At 41.0% G+C, this 19,067-nt stretch overlaps 1 protein-coding gene across 6 annotated transcripts in view; it reads left to right on the plus strand.

The window, feature by feature from the left end:
- LOC108746485 (ecdysone-induced protein 74EF) overlaps nucleotides 1–19,067 on the plus strand; it is a 295,998-nt gene that overhangs the window by 192,405 nt on the left and 84,526 nt on the right. Inside the window, exon 1 of one of the 6 annotated variants that reach the window (XM_018483294.1) lies at nucleotides 18,311–18,948. The exons of the other annotated variants lie outside the window; for them this stretch is intronic. Coding sequence (XP_018338796.1) covers nucleotides 18,603–18,948 — 346 coding nt within the window. The 5' untranslated portion in view covers nucleotides 18,311–18,602. Of the gene's footprint in view, nucleotides 1–18,310; nucleotides 18,949–19,067 lie in introns of those variants that run through there. 6 annotated transcript variants of the gene reach the window in all.

Raw genomic sequence — 19,067 nt, forward strand, 5'->3', positions numbered from 1 at the left:
ATCTTCTTTTCGATTAAGCTATTTTCAGCAAAACATTATTAAATTTGTAACTTAATTACAATAAATATAACGATAACTCTTCTAAAGGTTCTGATAAAATTGCTTTTAGATTTACTTAAAAAATCTCCGTATCGAAAAGATTATCCAACTTGCTAATCAGTGACACCAAGTCGCTTTACTGGGATGTTTGTTCTTCGTGGATTTCGTCGTACGATAAAAGCAGACGCTGCGTTATCGAAGGAGGGGGGGGGGGGAAGGGAACTAAAAAGAAACGATCGCAGCAAAATTGTAAACTGGTGTTCCCACTAAACCGAAATAATGCCCTCGTCGCTATATTCTTGTTCAGGGTTTCCGCCCTTCGAATTGCGTCTTCTACACGTTTCGAGCATCACCGATCGAACACTTGAAATTGCACCTTTCGCTGAAAATATCAATCATGGGCGATCATCTTCGTGTCTTCTCGAATCCAGCAAGAAGATGATGTCTCGATGATAGGTCGGTGCGTGAACTGAAAACAGTGATAGAATGCAAATCCGATTGCCTGACATTACCAAAGTAAGGAACAAGAGTTTTCCCTAAGGGAAGTGCATTTGCTCTAAACATGCGCTACTGTAACGCAAAATATACGCCATAGTGGGAAGAAATGTTGTAAGAAAAGTTGCAAAAGACGAACCTTTTATAGTTGAATGATATACGTATGTATAAGGCGATCATCGCAGAGATCATCGACAGAGAGATCTATCCCCACGAGCATTCGCGAGTAAAAGAGCTCGTGCGAGCGATTAAGCAAATAAAGGTAAATAAATAATTCGGTAGCTTAAGATTTCGTTGGAATTAGAAAATTGATTCCGCCAGATTTTTACGCTCGAGCGCGCCGATCAATAACCGGGTACGTAAACGGAAATGTTGGGAGGAGAGAGAACGTGGAGAAGGTAGACGACGATAGATCGGTGCGTGAGACGGGCTTAAGGCGATGCAACGATGCAAACCCGACTCGCGTCGGCCTATCTAGGCCAGGGCTAGCGTGGCAAACGAGCTCGCTCGCTCGCTCGCTCGTGCGCGAAGCGCGCGCCTGCACGTATCAGCAACTGCTACGTGTGTATGCGTGTAACTGCGGTATACCGCGGCTCGCAAACTCCGAAACGTTGACTGAGGAGCGACGAAGGAGGTTAGTCCCGCGCGGCTGGACCTGAACCGGCGCGGCAGACCGATATCTCTACTCGGCACTATCTCCTTAAACGGAGGAAACGCACTCGAGAATCGACGCACGCGAGAATCGGCGGCGGACCGATGCACGCGACGAGCGAGCGCGATTTCGATCTCACTTTCGATCCGCGCGATCGTATAGATCCGCCGCGCCGCCACCTCGCGATAGCCGATGTGCTACTTTACGGTTGCCGCCGAGTCGGCTTTAATGGGCCGAGGTATGATGAGAAATGTGAAGATTCACTCGTTAGCTTTGGATACCTAATTAAGATTCATTGAGAACATAATCAAATGACGTGTGTGTACAATGTACGTATGTGTGCATACGGGCTGTTCCAAAATTCGCGCATTCCGAGTACAGGACGTGATACTCTATGCTAAAACAAACAACTTTTTTCTTTAGCAAAGTTACGTCCGATAAATAATTTTTGCGAAGTTTGCTCGTGTAACTTCAACCTGTTCTGCAAAAACTATATATGTCAGACGCAATTTTGCAAAAGGAAAAAGTTAAACTAACTAAAATGATGGTTCACTCAAGAACAGCTCAAAGAAAATCATAAAAGCTTTTCAATGAAAATTTGGAAAACTTATTACGAGACAACTGTACGCTTCGACACTCGTCTTTCGAAAATCGTATTGCTATATTACAGCAACACAAATTTAACGGCTTCGAAGAAGAAAAAGAGGCGCGAAAGGTACGAGCTTCTTCTGAGAGACAAGAAGAGACAGTATCGTTTTACAGTATCGTCTTGGATAATTGATCAATTCGCGTATACTTGCGTATAATAAACGACAACGCACCCAAGCCCTGAAAAAAGTAATTATGACAACTTTGAAAACAGTTATTTAGCAAATCTCTCGCGGCTGAACGACATATTGCAAGAGGACTTGCTAATATCGCGTGACAAGTACGTGATATCGCTCGTATTCGCGGTTCAATCAACAATCAAGCCAGAACACGGTGCGGATAATCGGTTTCTCTTACGGATGAGGCGGCCTCTCCTGTCGCCGCACCGTATCGGCACCCCCCTACCTGTACGTATTTACACCTCTCCTCAAGTAAATATAAATAATAATACGCGAGTCGATCGGTCGCCGAGCCGAGGTAATGGGAGCTCGAAGCAGGAAATAAAACCTGATTCACTTTTAATCGCCCCCGTATGCTCGTGGGTATGACCGGTGTGACATAAATGAAGCGTACCTTTGCTTTTAAACGAGCAGAGGAGAAGGTCTGCCTTCTTTTCCAACTTTTGTTTTCTGTTTAGTGGTTTCCTTTCAAAAGCGTCTCTCTCTCTCTCTCTCTCTCTCTCTCTCTCTCTCTCTCTCTTTGCTTTTTCTTCCTTGCAACGAGTGAAAAATTTCAAATTCCCCATAACTAAACTTTACGCAAAGAACAGTTTTGCTCGAGCACTTATTTGTAAGTTTAGCTAGATACAGATCGGAAAATGATTTTGTTGGACCATCAAAATAATTATGTAGAACAAACAAATTGATTGCTAGAGTGTTAAAATTTTTTGCAGTATTGCTCAACTGCATACTTGAGATTTTCCATGTAATTACTTTGATGATCCAACAAAATAATTCTTTTCAGAAATTTGTATCTAGTTAAATCTTTAGATACTTGAGCAAAATCGTTCTTTCCGCGTTGCAACTCCGTGTATATAAATTTATATACTTCTTTTTTATTTCAAATTATATTTAACTTTATTTTATCGAGTTATTATCAATTGCTTCGCAATCGTTATTCTGAAATAGTCTATCTTATCAGATGGATGAAAATACAGTGTAATAAATTTTATCTCTACTCCCCGTTCTCATTCTCACTCGCGACGGAAAATGTCATTCATCTCGAGTCTGTTGAATCGTGTCAGCGCTTGCGTTTTCCTGACGAGCGCCGTTTTTTCGGTCGCCTTGGACTTTGAACATGGATGACGTAAATATAAGTTAAAAGACAATCAGACAGAAATAATAAAGGCGAAGACGGACACAGGTGCGGTAGGTCAGCGAGGTAATGACCGCCGTACGAATTTTGAAACAAAAACGCTAACAGCGGTCACTTTGAAATCAGCTTCATCGTTTGAATAACGCGACAATACAATTTTCCTGCGATCATCACGTAAATTTGCAATCGATTCGTTTCGCATAAGTCACAAAAGTGCGAGATAGACTTTTTAGAAAATAAAAGCATACTTTTTCGGCTATTGTAAAGGTTATAAAGTTTCGTGAAGCGACTTCTTCTTACGCAGAGTCTACAATAGAAGTTATCGTAGTAGGTCGTTTTAAGTCGTAGAATATGAACCAATGACAGTCCAAAATACGAGAAGAATAATCTATTACGATTGGTCAATTTTCTACGACTTAAGATCGTACGACCCAACTGATTTCTACGATCTCTATTGTAGACCCCGTATTAACACACATTCTTGCGACCGACGACGTTCCTTTGTTTTTAAAAGCGTCGACGTAGGTAAAGCTGCAATGATTACGTTGCCTGTGGGCGTTCCTCATCCTGCTATGTACCAGCAAAGGATAATAAGGATTACAATATTTTTCACGTCTCGATGCGATACTTGGAGAGTAAAATAAACTTCTTGCCATGTATTATCCGCATTTTATTATTTTATTTTGCGATTCGAAGACGAGAAATCTCCAGTGAGATCTCTCCGGCGCGCGCGGCGCGATGAATTTTCGCCTTCTCTTTATACTCCTTCCTTTTCGCAGCTGAAGCTAAAGCCGAAGCTAAAGCTAAAGCGCCAGCGCACGGAGGGCCTGCTAATAAACTTCGCCCTGCTCTACTACTCTGCTCCAGTCGGTTTCCTCTTTGCCGCGCCAATCCTTTCCGGGCTCGCCTTTCTTTGTCCGCATTTGCCGTGTATCCTTACTCGCGTGTTGCACCAGGTCTAGAGTTATCTCTCCCGGCTTGACTCGCGGCGCGGAGCGGCGCGAGAGTTGCAGTTGCAGTTGCACGCTCGGTGGGGGTACGCAGGCCTTGGGAGAGTTCGCTGCACCTCCCGTCGTCCGTCCGTCCGTCCGTCCGTCCGTCTGTTCTGTCCGCGTCCTGCCTCTTCCCTTCTCCCGTCTCTCTGTCCACCTTCTTTCTTCCTCCTCCTCCTCCTCCACCATCTCCTCCTCTTCCTCCTCTACGTCCTTTCTCCTCATCCTCGCGCTCCATCGACGACTACTTCCCCTTTCCAAGTCGCCAGCCGAGACGCGCGCTACGTGCAAGCCGCTGCTAGCTTAGCACATAGACGCACCGACACACACACGTGACCGCGAGTGTGTGTGTGTCCACGTCCGTGTCTCCTCGCCTCGCGCGTCTCTCCTCCTGTTCCTCTTGGAGAAAAAGGAGATACGACACGATCTTTGGGCAGTGCGACTCTCCGCTCACGATATGCGTTTCTCGAAGAGAAACGATGAATTCCTTGTCGGGAATGTAGAATTAGCGTAATCGTCACTGCCGCGTTGGCTGGCAGCTTCCTTTGGAAATCTCGAATCGTACGTTGCTGCGGTTTTCTTGCAGTTTGCAAGAACTATAATAAAGCAATGGACTGGGCCTACATTGATGACGCGCGGTCGCGTTCAAGGACAAGCGCGCATGTAAGATTTTACTTTTAGACACGAAACTTTGTGGTGAAAAATAATGCGCGATCGTTTAACATGACATTCAGGGGGAGAATAAGAAAGGCGGGGGATTGAGAGAAACAGCTGAAACAGATTTGAACAATTAAATGTCGTCCAACGGACGAGCCTCCAGCGTTTCTTGTTGTGCTTATCACACACGGGAGAGGGACGTTGAGTCTATTGAATCTTGGAAAAACAAGATGAGAAAATGTTGACAACTTTCCACGGGCATCTAAATATTCTAAATTGCCAGTGCGAGTCTTCACACCGAAGAAGTTTTCGTAGCGAAGAGCCATTTGCTTCACTGTTTGCTTATCCGTGCGATTCGATAATCCTTCGATAGGTAGTAGCCTCGAATCGAAAGGCGAGATTCGACGAGATTCTCGTGCCGACGAATAGGGAGACTAAAGTGCAACCATGTTGCGTACCGGGTTGCATGTCGGTGGAGCTCTGTGGCCTCTGCCAAGCCAAGCCAAGCCGGGGGTGTACAGTCAAGTCAACGCGGTTAACTCTCTCTCTCTCTCTCTCTCTCTCTAGTAGACACAATAAACGTGTTTCGACGGTATCCGCGTTGCTTTTCGCGCTCGCGATCGATCCCGCATTCGATAGAAACAGAGCGCACGCCAGAAAAACGAGTAATTCTCGACAAAGTGAGCAAAGTCGAGCGAGATCAATGACTTCGATTTTATTGCGGCGACACGCGCAATAAAATTCAATCGGGAAATACCCTCGCGCTTCTAAACCAATTAATGTCAATTAAGAATTATATTTGGGAAGGAAATGAAAGTGGCCGAAATTTCCCGTCTTTATTAATAAATTAAAATCACGTGAATAGAAAGCAAATGAAAATGTAATTTTATATATGCATTACTTATAAATGGAGGGATATGTATATAATTATATTTCATAGAGAAGTAATTAATTATGAAATAAAAATGGAATGTAAATTTTAGAATTCATTGTGAATGTTGGAAATTAAATTCTTGAAATGGAATTATAGTTTAAAGAAAAATCTATTAGACTCTAATTAATCTTTGAATAAATTAATTTAATTGAAGGATATTTTCGGATAATAGCTCCCATTTGGAATATATATTTTGGAACGCTTTAACTTTCGATGTGACCGATATTTAAAGTATCTTCATACTTGCATTTAGCACAATGATCGACTTTAGATACAGTATAAATAATACAGTATAAATAATTGTATCTTCGGTATCGGTATTGAAAATTTTCTCTCTTTTAAAGTACATATTTTTCTTTTAGACATTAAAGAAATTATTAAACTACGAAATAGCATAGACGCTATATAATATTGCATAACTATTATATATAACAATTCGATAGAAATTGAGTGCGAGATAACGATGATAACGCAACAATATCGCTTTCTGCAAGATTACGAGTATTTCGACCAAAGTCAAAAGTAATATTGAAATTTGCAGCTTTGGTCGACAAGAAAAGCTCGACTTATTTTGATTCCAGAAAATTCAAAAATTGTTAAAATTAAACGTGTGCGCGAAGGTATCCCTTGTAGTGCTTTCTAACCGAGATGGATCTCGCGCGATGACACGGTCAATCCCGACCGCTAATCAACCGACCGAAGACGAGAATGTAAGAGTACAGCGTAACCGAGCGAAAGAATTGCAAAAGGCATATTTAGCAACATGCACCAAGAAGGTGAAGGAGGAGGAGGAGAAAGCCCTCCGGTCGTTCCGGCCGCGTGCGACCGAGCACATTGTAGACACAATAAAGGGGAACGTTTTAAACAATAACCTCGCGGCCGGACGTGCGTCCGAGGCGTGCGTGCGTGCGTGCCTGCTTGCCTGCTTGCCTGCCTGCCTGCCTGCGTGAATGCTCTTTCGTATGTGTTGGTTTCGCTGGAATACGGATCGCGGACCTTGGAAGCCGTTCGTAGCGGATCGAGAGAATCTTTCCGGTTCTCGCGGACGTGAGCTGCGCGAGGGGATTCTTCTTCTTCTTCTCTTACTAACTTTTACTAACTCTTACTTCGCCGTTCTGCCCTTCCTCCTCCTGAATCGTCCCTCTTCCTCCTTTATTGTCGCTTCTCCCTCTTCTACTTCTTCTTCCTCCTCCTCCTCCTCCTCCTCCTCTTCTTCTTCTTCTTCTTCTTCTTCTTCTTCTTCTTCTTCTTCTTCTTCTCCTTCTTCTTCTTCTTCTTCTTCTTCTTCTTCTTCTTCGACGTATGTCCTTGGAAAGTCGCATGCACTGGGACTACTTCACGGTTTCTGGCACCTCCTCGTGACTGTTCGTCGAACACGCGCCACGCTTCGTAGGTCTTATCCATGCAACCACCACCGAGAATTCACGAATTCCTATGACAATCATCGCGCGTTGACCAAGGACGATGATGATGGACGTGATTGCTTTAATTACGTCTAAATTGTGACAACTCACTTATAAAGAGAGTACGCTCTTGTCAGAGAAAAGTAGATTTTGCAATATATCTAGCTTTAGGATTACTATGTGACTGTGATCACGTATCGGTATGACGCGGAAAGGAGATTGCTCAAGTATTTAATTTAGCTAGAAAATTTAGCTGCAGATCTGAAAATAAGTTTGTTGGATCATCGAGGTTGTTTAAAAGAAACTCAAGCATAATGAGATCAATGCTGTGAAAAGTTTTAGCATTTCAGATTATTTAGCTAAATTTTTAGATACTTCAGCAAACCCGTTTCCCTTTCGTGTATTCGATTAAAGTATCTCAAAATAACTTTACGTTTGCACAAAAATCCAAGAAGAAGATAAATAATCTTTATGTTTATAGAGAAAGAGAAGAGATAACTCATAAATGTTGTGTCATGTGTTTTTTTTTTTTTTTTTTATATAAAAAGATAGCTGTGGTAGGAAAATTTTCTGGTTATTGTTATGTAGAACGCACAGTAGCGATTTCGCCACGACTTTTCTTTCTCTCACTCGGTACTTCGAGTGATTTTCGCAGCGAAGAGGAAGACGAGAAATGCGCCTTGGAAATGCGCATTCTCGTGTCCTTGACGAGTCTCGATCGCGAGAAGAGGTTTCTTCACAAGTTTCTGGCACCTCCGGGCTCATCCACCGCGTGCACTCTCACTACTGCTTCCGATGTTAATCTCAGGGTGCTTAACGAGGCGTCGATATTTCCTTTAAATCAATTCATAATAATTGGGCTCTAGTTAGTAGTCAAGGCAGTTTTTTTACGATGATTAATACAAATCGAAATGTTTAACCTTGCTAGTTTGTCCAAATTTATTATATACGATTACTATAGATATCGTTTGGATCAATATTAAAAAGTTTTAAGCAATGAAAAATAAGAAAATCATCGCGGAAAGAAGACTTTATATTAACAGTGAGACAGAGTCAGATATAAACAAAAAGTTTTTAAATAAACAAGGTTAAAATAATTAATGTGCATATGAAAATCTTTGCGGATGGTATAAATGAGTATAAAATCATTGTAGAGAAAATTATAAATCGATCTTTCATAGCGTTTTCTTGGTGCTGATATACTCACAGATGGAACAGTCATGGAAGTGCTTCAAATCTTTAATAATCTATAGAGAAATCTTTAACTTACCCTTTTGCTCTGCATCATCAAATGACGAGAGGCAGAAAAAGGACTTGTAGAAGAGGAAATCATCCGCGTCGGGGAGAAACGTGTCGAGGAAAAGTGCGCGTTAGTCTCGGCCTGAATCACCAGTTAATATCTCTTCCTCCTCTCTTTTCACCTTCCCGCAAGAATGGCGAAAAATTAAAGGCGCTTCCATGCCGACGAAACTAACGAATCACGCAATATTTAGAGAAACTAAACTCTCAGTGCGTCGTTTTCGACGCCTGTTAGTTTTCAATCATAGAGATCACAGATAACGAGCAATTGCCCTAACCGATTTATCCAATATAACACTTTTAGTTAATATTAATATTTTTTATGTCTCTAGTATTAATTAAATAATCAATAATTAATGAAATTGCATTATTGTTCGTGTATCTAACCTAATCTCTAATCGAAATTGTGACATTTGATTTAATTCATATTACTGCAATGATTAATACTTGAATGGATAATTAGACTTTATTTAGAATTTAAAATAAAAAAAAAAACATTTTAACTTTTCTAAATATACTTAATAACAATGAAACTACAAGTAGCTTAAATTGTTGTTTTAAAGTAATTTAAGTTGTGGAAATTGCAATTATTTTTTCAATTTTCCTAATATTTATTGACGAATCACTGATTATTCACTGATTATTTTGCGTAACCGACGGATGATATTGCGAGATTCGTTTTGAAAGGTACGCAAGCAATTTGTATCGCAGTAGTGAGATTTTTTTTTTTTTTTTTTTTTTAAATTACTCCTCTCGTGTGTGGCGAGAGTGGCTGCAATTATCGAGAGACGCGTGCACGTTTTGTGTTAATTCTTTCTAGTAATAAGCCGTTTAATCGAATCGCCACACCAGATATTAATTACGGGGCTGCGGAGGAGGTGCGGGTTGACGGACGAGAAAAAAACGAGACGGGAGGCACTTTCTTCGGCGGTGCACGCGCACTATTTCGCGGCATCGTTAGCTGTAATGTAACAAAGTATCTTTCTCCACCGCCATGTGCAATTTACCATCTCATGTCCATGAAAGTCTGTGCAGATTTTCTGAAAATTTCGCGCGACGCCTTGCACCATCTTGTAGAATTTTCTCCCAGAATTGTAACATTTGAAGCATTTTCTATCAATATTCTATAACTAACAATTTTTGACGTGTGAAATAGAAGAGATCTCACTTTAGTGAGATACAGAGAAGTTAAAGTTTAACGAAAAAATACAAGAAGGAAGTTTTAATTTTAAGAGAACTTTGAGCTATTAATTATTATTTTTTTTTTTACTATTTTACGTCATCATTAATATATCACTCAATCATACGATACTGCTTACGAGGATAAATAGTAAATAAACGAAAGTTTTCTGCGACTCGAAAACAGTATTATATTATGAGGAAGCTCATCTTCGATATCGGCAAGCGAGACAAGAAGATTGAGATGACAATTGGAAAGGTTGACGGCGCTCGACGTAGAAAGTTGAAGAAAGAGAACGTGACGCTTACATGCAGAAAATTGAACGGCAAGTGATTACCATTTACTACCACGATTGCTACCATGTATGAGTCTCTGTATAATCCATATATACAATTATCCTTAGTTAATCATCGAAAGATTATTGATAAGCAAATAGCTCACTCTAATCATATAATATATATATATAAATAATTAAATAAATAAATGAATAAATAAATTAATAAAGTCGTAATATAGAAGGGAGCATAGAGATAGTAAAGGTATAAAAAAAAATGAAGAAATGAAAAGTGAAGTGGAATCTGTTAGAATTTACATCTATTTAATAGTTATGACTTTTCCATCTTTGAAAAAAAAAAAAAAAAAAAAATAGAAAAGTCGATGCGTGCGAGTTATATTTTGAGAAGCAATTACGTATTGTTAATTTTATTAGATCTTGTAATTTATATAAAAATATCTACTGATTTAGATATACGAGCAGCGCGAATTATACGTATAATTATACGTATAATTATACGTTCGTTTGCGAAGAGATTCCAGAGAGAAACATATCTACGAACAGATAATACACCTGTTGCACTAGTTAACTTCGTGGAGAGATATTCTCTTATGTGCCAATTGACCGGAAAGAATTAAACCAGTTGGACCAGCACGCCACAAAGCCTTTTAACACGCAGACCGTCATATCCTTTGTCGTAATTACGGTATGGCGTTATCGCTTCTTGTTGGACGCTTTTTGAGACTGATGAAGATACCGTCGTAAAGTTTTTAGGTCACTCGGTCATATATTACCGAATTAGCTGGCGAAAAATAAATGTGACCATTCTTCCGTGGCGTTTTATTAAAGCCGAGCTTACTATTGGCGAATGTATGACAGATGTTCCATAGCGAAGAGAAATGTCATTCGGAGAAATAGTTTTAAGTTTTAAGTTTATTACCAATACTTTTTTTTAAGCAAAACTATGTAATTCTATTTCGATAGGTCCTTTCAAATGGAAATCTTATTGTAAAACGTCGTAAACAGAAAAAGTTCTAATTGACATACTATTAAAAAAAAAATTGTTTCACATTATCGTTACATTACGTCTTGTATATTACTTTTGTCGAAATAATCTTCAAAATTTAACAGCATCGTATTTATCAGATGATATTTTTGGAGGATTTAAAATAATTACCTAAATATATTCATAAATTCCAAGAAATGTGGATAAATGTTAATAAAATGATATATCCTCTTTTCTTCTAATCAAATACGTATCTAATTGAATATTTTCTTTCTGATTAGTCATTTTTATTATTTGTGGAGCAATAGACTAACTATATATATATATATACAACTGTTTATACAATAAATAAATCTAAAATTGCAAACACACGTAAGTAGCAAAATAATATATATAGCTTGTACATTATTTTAAGTTATTCACCTTTTCCATTTTTATCTTGCATTCTTTGAATTATTTTACAATAATAATACAATTACAGAGTATAAAAAGTTTATTGAAACTATAAAGGGAATAAGAATTATGATTTATTATTAAATGAGTCGCGTTTGATGAATACGTCGTAACGGATCTAATGACGGATTAGAAATCGCGGTTTTCCTGGATCGGACGTTGTTTCGAGATCGGCGAGAGTTACGAGATTTTCTCTCCCGGGTCGGCAGTGTAGGCCGTTTTTGCGCTAAAATAACTCGATGCCGGTCCCCCGTCGACGTGGTGTGGCTCTGCCGGCTGCCCCCTTGCGATGGAACGACAAATCGAGGATAGTAACATCAGTTTCTACATGCATACGGAATCTTTTAATGCAGATGTCTCCATCTTAGCCCGAGACTTTTGCTTTGCATCACGATAAGTCGTCGCAAATATTTTACTATTTTGAGCCTGCGCTGTCAACGATTGCGCAAAATGAAATTTACAAAGTTTTATAATTTACTTACTTTTAAAATGTAAAAATTGTTGTAAGTGTTATACGGCTAATAGAACGATGACATATCACGAATTGTTGAAGATATTTAGAATCGTATCGAATGAAAAACGTCGAAAGGATTTCGTCGACAACGCACTTGGAACAAGCATTCGATCGATCGATTCTTAAAAGCGATTCGTCGCAGGCTTTCGCAAATGTGGCATTTAACACACTCGCTACATCGCGCCACGTTGTGCAAGCCGCGATAAAACTTTCAGGCTATTTGTCGGGTCCGGTACGACATGGCTCGATCGATGAGTTCATCCTCTAAGGAAAACGCCGTGACGGCACGATCACCAACACGCATATCGGAAAATATCACTTGCTCTTTCCCTCTCTTTCTCTCCATTGTGGAACAGAATTTCTACCTCTCGATACGATACAGTGTTTCAGGTTGAACATAATCAAACACGTCTAACTTTCTTACGTCAATTGATATTAAACATTCAGAGAAAGTATAATACGTATTTATATATAAGTAGATGTTGTATAGCGCGATATAAGATTTGGAATCGGAGCATAAATATTTACTTAAAAACGATTTATTCTAATATGTATTTATTTTGAATGAAGTATTGCTCGATATCAAATAAAAATTAATAATAAAATAAAACTTCCGAAACTTAAAATTAAAAAAACAATTACAGTAGGAATTATTATGACAATAAGTATATAATTTAATAAGATTTACGTTTATAATTCTGTAGACGTTTCGCTAGATTTTTAGCTATTGTTACAATATAGAGTCTGACGCACAAAAGCTGCAGTGCCCCTGCAAGAATGCCAATCACAGTCTCAAGTATATCAAATTAAATTTTTTCTAACTTTTGTAAAAAAAAAAAGAGAATTCCTATATTTCAACATGCAGTCGATTGTATTAACAAATGTTTTTGTTTCAAATTATACTTCAATGTTAAATTAATATTAACAATTTTACATCCATTTTAATATTTAAAAAAATCAACTTTTCTTCTTTAAATTTATTTTAGTATATACAATTACAAATTTTTATTTCAGAAATTGATCGTTCTTCTAATGCTTTTTGTTGTCACGGACACTTACTCTTATCAATCGCTATACTTTTCCCGAGATACGAAATTTTTCATAAATACGAACGAATTATAATGTTACAGGAAAGATAAGGTACAAAAGGTTATATCGAAAAATTACTTAAAAGTAAATCAAATTAAGTATAATTGAAAAAAATTAAATTACATGTATGGAAAAATGTGGCCCTTGCTGCATTTTCATTGCACACACAATTAAATATATATCAATTATTTCCGCTTGCAATATTCAAATCTGAATCTGTTACAGAGTTATATCGATTTTCTATTCTTTGTATCAAGTCTCGACACAATTGATTGGATTATTATCTATTCCTTCTATTTCGAATACACTTACTTTCGTTTAATCGCTGAATACGATTTCTTTAATATTCAGTCCTCGATCGAGGACATCTAAATTTTAATGCCATTCATTCGTCTTGCCCGTTCTTTTTTTTTTTTTCCACAAGAGCTAGATTGCCAAGAAGCTGACAAGAACTCGTTTGGATGCCGTGCGACGTCATAGACGGCATCGTGACAAAGAGCAGCGTTCTCGTCAAGGAAATCCTTTTGAGAATGACGCGACACGTTCCGAGAATCGGGCGCTGGCTTCGTTGTCCTCTGGCTGCGCCTCCGGCCAATCGAGCCTTGCACTCCGTCAGGCCAATAATTCGCGGTCTATCGCGATCTATCGAACACCGCCGTGCGCTCTTCCTCGCGCACTGCACTGCAAGATCTAGGCCCGCTGCCCGCCCCGGGTCCCTGTACAGGAACTTGCGCACGCACGTGAATACACGAGACCTTGGTGTCGCTGGAGAGCGAGAGATGATCGACTGATAAGCGACCGCCGATAATCCGAACGATTTATACTACTGGCGATGCGCAAAAGTTCGCTCCGCGAGAAACCACGCAGCCGATTTATACGTGCATTTCGATAGAACTACTCCATAGAACGCTCTTATATGTATAATTTTGTTGATCGAATGTTTATTCTAAGAAATACTCGTATTTTCTTACGAAGAGTATAAATTTGAAAAATTAACGTAAGATTTATATCTTTTCAAGTAGCACACAGCGCTTACAAAGCGTTAACAAAGCGCTGCTGTGCTACTTGGATTTAATTCCAGATACAATTATATTGCACTTGTAAAAATTATTCCAAGAATCTTCGTCGAGGCAATATTTTTCGCAATAAAATTATTTACAGGTTTCAAGATGCTTATCAGCATCGGTAGATTGTTAAGATCATTCTAAGATATCTATGGGTATCAATATTATTATTGCTTGTTAATTGAATTTCTTTTACCACTTGATATTACTACTCCAGTATTGTTTAAGATTGCATTTCAAGACTGAAAATTAAATTCGGAGCGTAGTTTGCAGGATTGAAAATATGTAGTATATAAATTCATCATTACATTCAGAATTATTTATGCATTAAAAATCCAGCTTCACCGTTTAAAGCCTTTTATTTCCTACTTGTTGTATATTCGTATTACAATCTCATCTCAATCAAGATACTTGTTTAATATTCCAAGAATTTGTTGACATTTATTTTACATGAAACGTGAATATTATTCGAGCAGGATTTTCAATGGCCGGTGATGTACAATAGTGTGTCGCAAGAAATTTTAAAGAAGCGATAAAGAAACGAAAAAATTTAAAAATAAATAAAAACATAAGTAAGGTATAATAAAAGATATTTTTAAAAATGTGAAAATTACTAATATTATATTCATTTATTGTCTTTATTCTCATTTTAACTACAGTGACATATAATATTATAGTAATGTTAAAAATCACTTTTAAAGCGATAAAATAAAAACTAAAACCTTTAGAATTGCTTCTACCTCGACTACATGATTTTTGAATGTGTCAGTAGTATATCTGATAAAAGATATATGCAGGAGCGTTCACCTAATGATATGTCTCGACAAATTTGGCCTATTTAATGTGCGGCGAATTGAAAAGGATTCGAAAACGCTGAAACAGAGTGATGTATGTACAATGACATGACAAAGACATTCGCGGAAGCTATCGATGCCCCGATATATCGGATCATCCTAATTAAACTCAATTCGCGCGGCGTCTGTCGACGCAATTCCATTGTCCTACTCGCGATCGAACGAAATGAATTTATCATATATTTATGTTCCTGCACGGGGGAAAGGATTATTTTCTGCAATGCTCCGCGCCTACGCTCGGCTGCTTTTTTCCGGTGAACGAAAGCGAGTCGCCGTGGACGTGGACGGGACTACGGGAGTCCGGTCGACCGGTCGACCGATCGACCGATCGGCCGGGGCGCGGCATTACGAAATGTCACTGCGTCGAAATTCGACTGGCATATCTCCGTTGCACCGTGGCGCAGTTGCAGCGCGGCACCTGTGTTTATTGCGGCCGGTCGGCCGGCCGGCCGGCCGGATTGGAAGAGTTCCTTCTCCCGGCGCGGCGCGGCGACCTCGCCACGCACGTTCACCCATACCGCGTGGCGCACCGCGCTCGCACTCGCATTCCCGTACTCTCCTCTTCCTGCCGAGCTGCGACGCTGCGACGCTGCGAGCTGCGACGGGCCGCGCTCGCGCTCTCACTCTCCGCGATAGGCGGAAACAATGTCAGGGGCTCGCGCGCGCGCGCGCGCGAGACTGCGAACTTCGAAGTGCGAGCCGGACTGTTGCGAACTTTCTGCCTCTGCGAACGAATACGGCGACGCTACGCTACGCAACGCAACGCAACGCAACGTTCGTGGGCAACGCGCTGCCTGCACGGAGATGCCTTGCGCGAAAATAGACTGCGCTCGATCACATTTTGGAGTATTTATGCACCGAGACGACCAATTTTTTTGTATAAAGCGTGTCGTGACGTACAGAGCTCATTGTAGAGGTTCTCGACCAACTTGAAGTCAGCGTTTCCTTGACGCGAATTTAACCAGGCTACATCTTTACAATTTTCTAATTTAGAAAATCTTAGTAACTTACACTTAGGACTTTATTAATTAACCTTTAAGTATAGAAAATGTACAGAATTTCTCAAACTTTTCATCTTTACAGTTGTATTTTTTATATATATATAAATTTACATTATTTGTAGTCTTATTATAGATAAAAGAAAAAAAAATAATCAACTTTTGAACAATAATATTGTTTATATTCCTTTTCCAGATTTTTAAGATAATTTATGCGTAGAATGTGTAATATTTTTAATAAAGTAGGTATACGCACTTACTAGTAGAATAGTTAACTAACTAGGTATACTTATCCTATGATATTTTCCGATCAGGATTATATAATATACCTATAATGTGAATTCATACTCCTACAATATTACTTCAAATGGAACTAGGTAGCTCATAAACGATATAATAATATTATTTAGAGCATTTTATTGTAGGAATATAACTTCTCATAATAAATAAATTTTTATGAACCTTTTAAAATTGTCGATACAATACTTAATTTTTACTACTAATTGTTATCAATTATATTCTAATAGAAAAATAAAGTTTTCAAAATTTATAACATGTACATATTTCAATACAAAATAATGTAGATATATTTTTACATATCATTACATTTGTACATGTCGCATGAGAACTATTCGTTACATTTCCAATTGATATATATTTAATTACAATCTTTTATTTGATACTAATATTTTACGCGCCAGATGTTTTACCTCGTAGAACATAAGCGTCTCCGTTATTAGTCTCACTTGTTTTATTCGAGCTTATTTCGAGATACAAAACTACTCGTATTTCCCGGCGTCGACGATCGAAGGTTAATGTCACGCAAGGCACGGGTGCGTCAGCACCCAGCCGAGTTTGTGCGTCCTATCCCAATAGACGGAAAAATAGCTTTCCCTTGCGATGACGATAGAGAACCGAAAGAGTAAACGAGGAAAAAAGAGGGGGGGAAGAGAGAGAGAAAGATAGAGAGAGAGAGAGAGAGAGAGAGAGAGGCATTTATTATTAGAGGTCGAATCGCGCTGTCGGCGTCGGCGTCGGCGTCGACAGCGGACAGCGCGGGCGTTGCGCAGGGAGGGCGTCACGGGATCTGACATTGCGGTAGGCTACGCATCCACGCATATCCCGCGCAATGTGTCGCGCGCGGCAGACGTCTGACGTGCAATGGTATAATATACCATCGCGCCGGCGTACATACATGCGAGCGTCGTCGCGCCTCATCGCCGACTGCAGCCGACTGGTGCCTCTTCTTCGTGGACGTCGAACGGACGAACCGAGTGGCTCCGAAGCTAAACGGCGAAAACGACCGAGCGGCGGGATACGCTTAGGCGCGAGTGACGTCGTGCGCGGTGCGCGAGCGAGAGCCCGAGTTCGGCGGTGGAGTGGAGTGGAGTTGGCTGTCGGAGTGTGAGAGTCTGGAGAGTGAACGAGAGACTCTGGACTAGCGGGCTACCCCGGTTCCGAGTCAGTCAGTGTGCCACCGGCGACCGTAGCCAGCCACGGTGCAGGCGAACGCGGTTACGCTCCACGGCAGGTCAATCGCGTCACCGTTTCAGTCTCTTTCCCTTTCTTCTTTCTTCGTATCATCTTCTCCCCTTTTTCGGGGGGGAGGGGCAACGATAACGGATACGTCTCGGACAGACTCGGGGACAGAGTGATACACCGATACCGCGTGGTAGCAGTAGCACAAGTATCGTTTGCGGATAGTAGTGAAATACGTGCGTCAAACCGACGAATTATCGCCGATAATTATACCGAGTGAACGATCTTCTCTTTCGCGCGACCGTGAAACAATCTTTTCTTTTTTTCTTTTTTTCTTTTTTTTTTCCCCCCTCCAGCCAGTCGACCGTCGAGCTGGCATCAGCTCCGTCGGCTCACGCTGAACGCGAGAGTGCTTTGACAGCGAACGGGTTGAGCCATTGGAAACGTGCCTCTCTCGATTGATATCTCGATACACGGAAAAGACCGTGGAATTCGGATCTCTTTCCCGCCGCGAACATCTCTGAATCTCCGTCCTATTTCCTTCGCGCGATCTTCATTCAAATACATTCTTCTCTCAAGAATCACTAGCACCAGGCCGCTTTGCTGACTGGCACTTTTGCAAAGCAGAAGATAAACTTTTTTGTGTCAGATATTAAACCGATTAAGATCCTAGATTCCACGTCCGTTTATCTCTGTCGCGTCCGTCTCTATCTCGTTTCTCCTTTCTTCCCCGGCTCGGGGCTCCCGGTTTTTCGCCGTCACCGCGGCGCGATCAAGATAATCCGAACGATAAACGGAAGTGTAACGCGACCGTTTTCCGGTTTTCCGATTTTCCGGGAGTGAAAAGAGTAGAGGACAAGCACCTCCTGAGAAAGGAGAGAAAGTTCGAGGCCCGTTTCGAAGGACATTTGTTGTGCGCGCCTGCGCGGGCAGGCGGGCGGGCGGGCGGGCGGGCGGACCGGCGGGGGATCCCCGCCAAGTGCAATGTCGAATTTTTGATAAAATTCGAGACAAGTGCGCCGTTCGGGATTACCGAGCAAGGATAAGGAATGCCGCATCAAGTGTCCTGGTAGTGCGAAGGGTGGAGGTGGTGGAGGATCCGTCGGTCGCCGAAGGGATCTCTCGGAAAGCGAGAAGAAGAGGGTGAGAGAAGCTCGGGTGAGAGAAGAGCTTGTTCACCGCCGAGACTGAAGAGCGAGACTGAAAGAGAAAGAGAGAGAGAGAGAGAGAGAGAGAGAGAGAGAGAGCCAGGGTAACCATGCTCGAGGATCAACCGTTGGATCTGAGCGTACGCGTCGGCGATTACGCGGAGCTCAGCAGGGAGGACAAGGACGAGCAGGAACAGCGGGAGCGCGAGCGTGAGCGTAAGGACCTGCCCGTCGACGACTATGGGAACGAGGCGGCCGCCCTTAGGCTGCGGGGATGCTTCGCCACCGCGTCCGAGTACAGCCAGGAGCGGGAGGATCGGACTTGCTCCGAGGACTCCGACGACTCTTGCTCCGATAACAATCAACAAACAAAGGACGGCGGTGGCGGCGGCACGAGGTCGCGGTCCAGGCCGCCCGGCACCAAACCCTACAAGAAGAACCTCATGAGACGATACCGTGAGTCAGTTATGATGATCTCAATCGATCTAGACTTGGTCAATATTTTCACGTCCCCACATCCACGTCCCTCCCTCTCTCTCTCTCTCTCTCTCTCTCTCTCTCTATATATATATATA

This window comes from Trachymyrmex septentrionalis, unplaced genomic scaffold (genome assembly GCF_001594115.1).
Source record: "Trachymyrmex septentrionalis isolate Tsep2-gDNA-1 unplaced genomic scaffold, Tsep1.0 scaffold172, whole genome shotgun sequence".
Lineage (NCBI taxonomy): Eukaryota > Metazoa > Arthropoda > Insecta > Hymenoptera > Formicidae > Trachymyrmex > Trachymyrmex septentrionalis.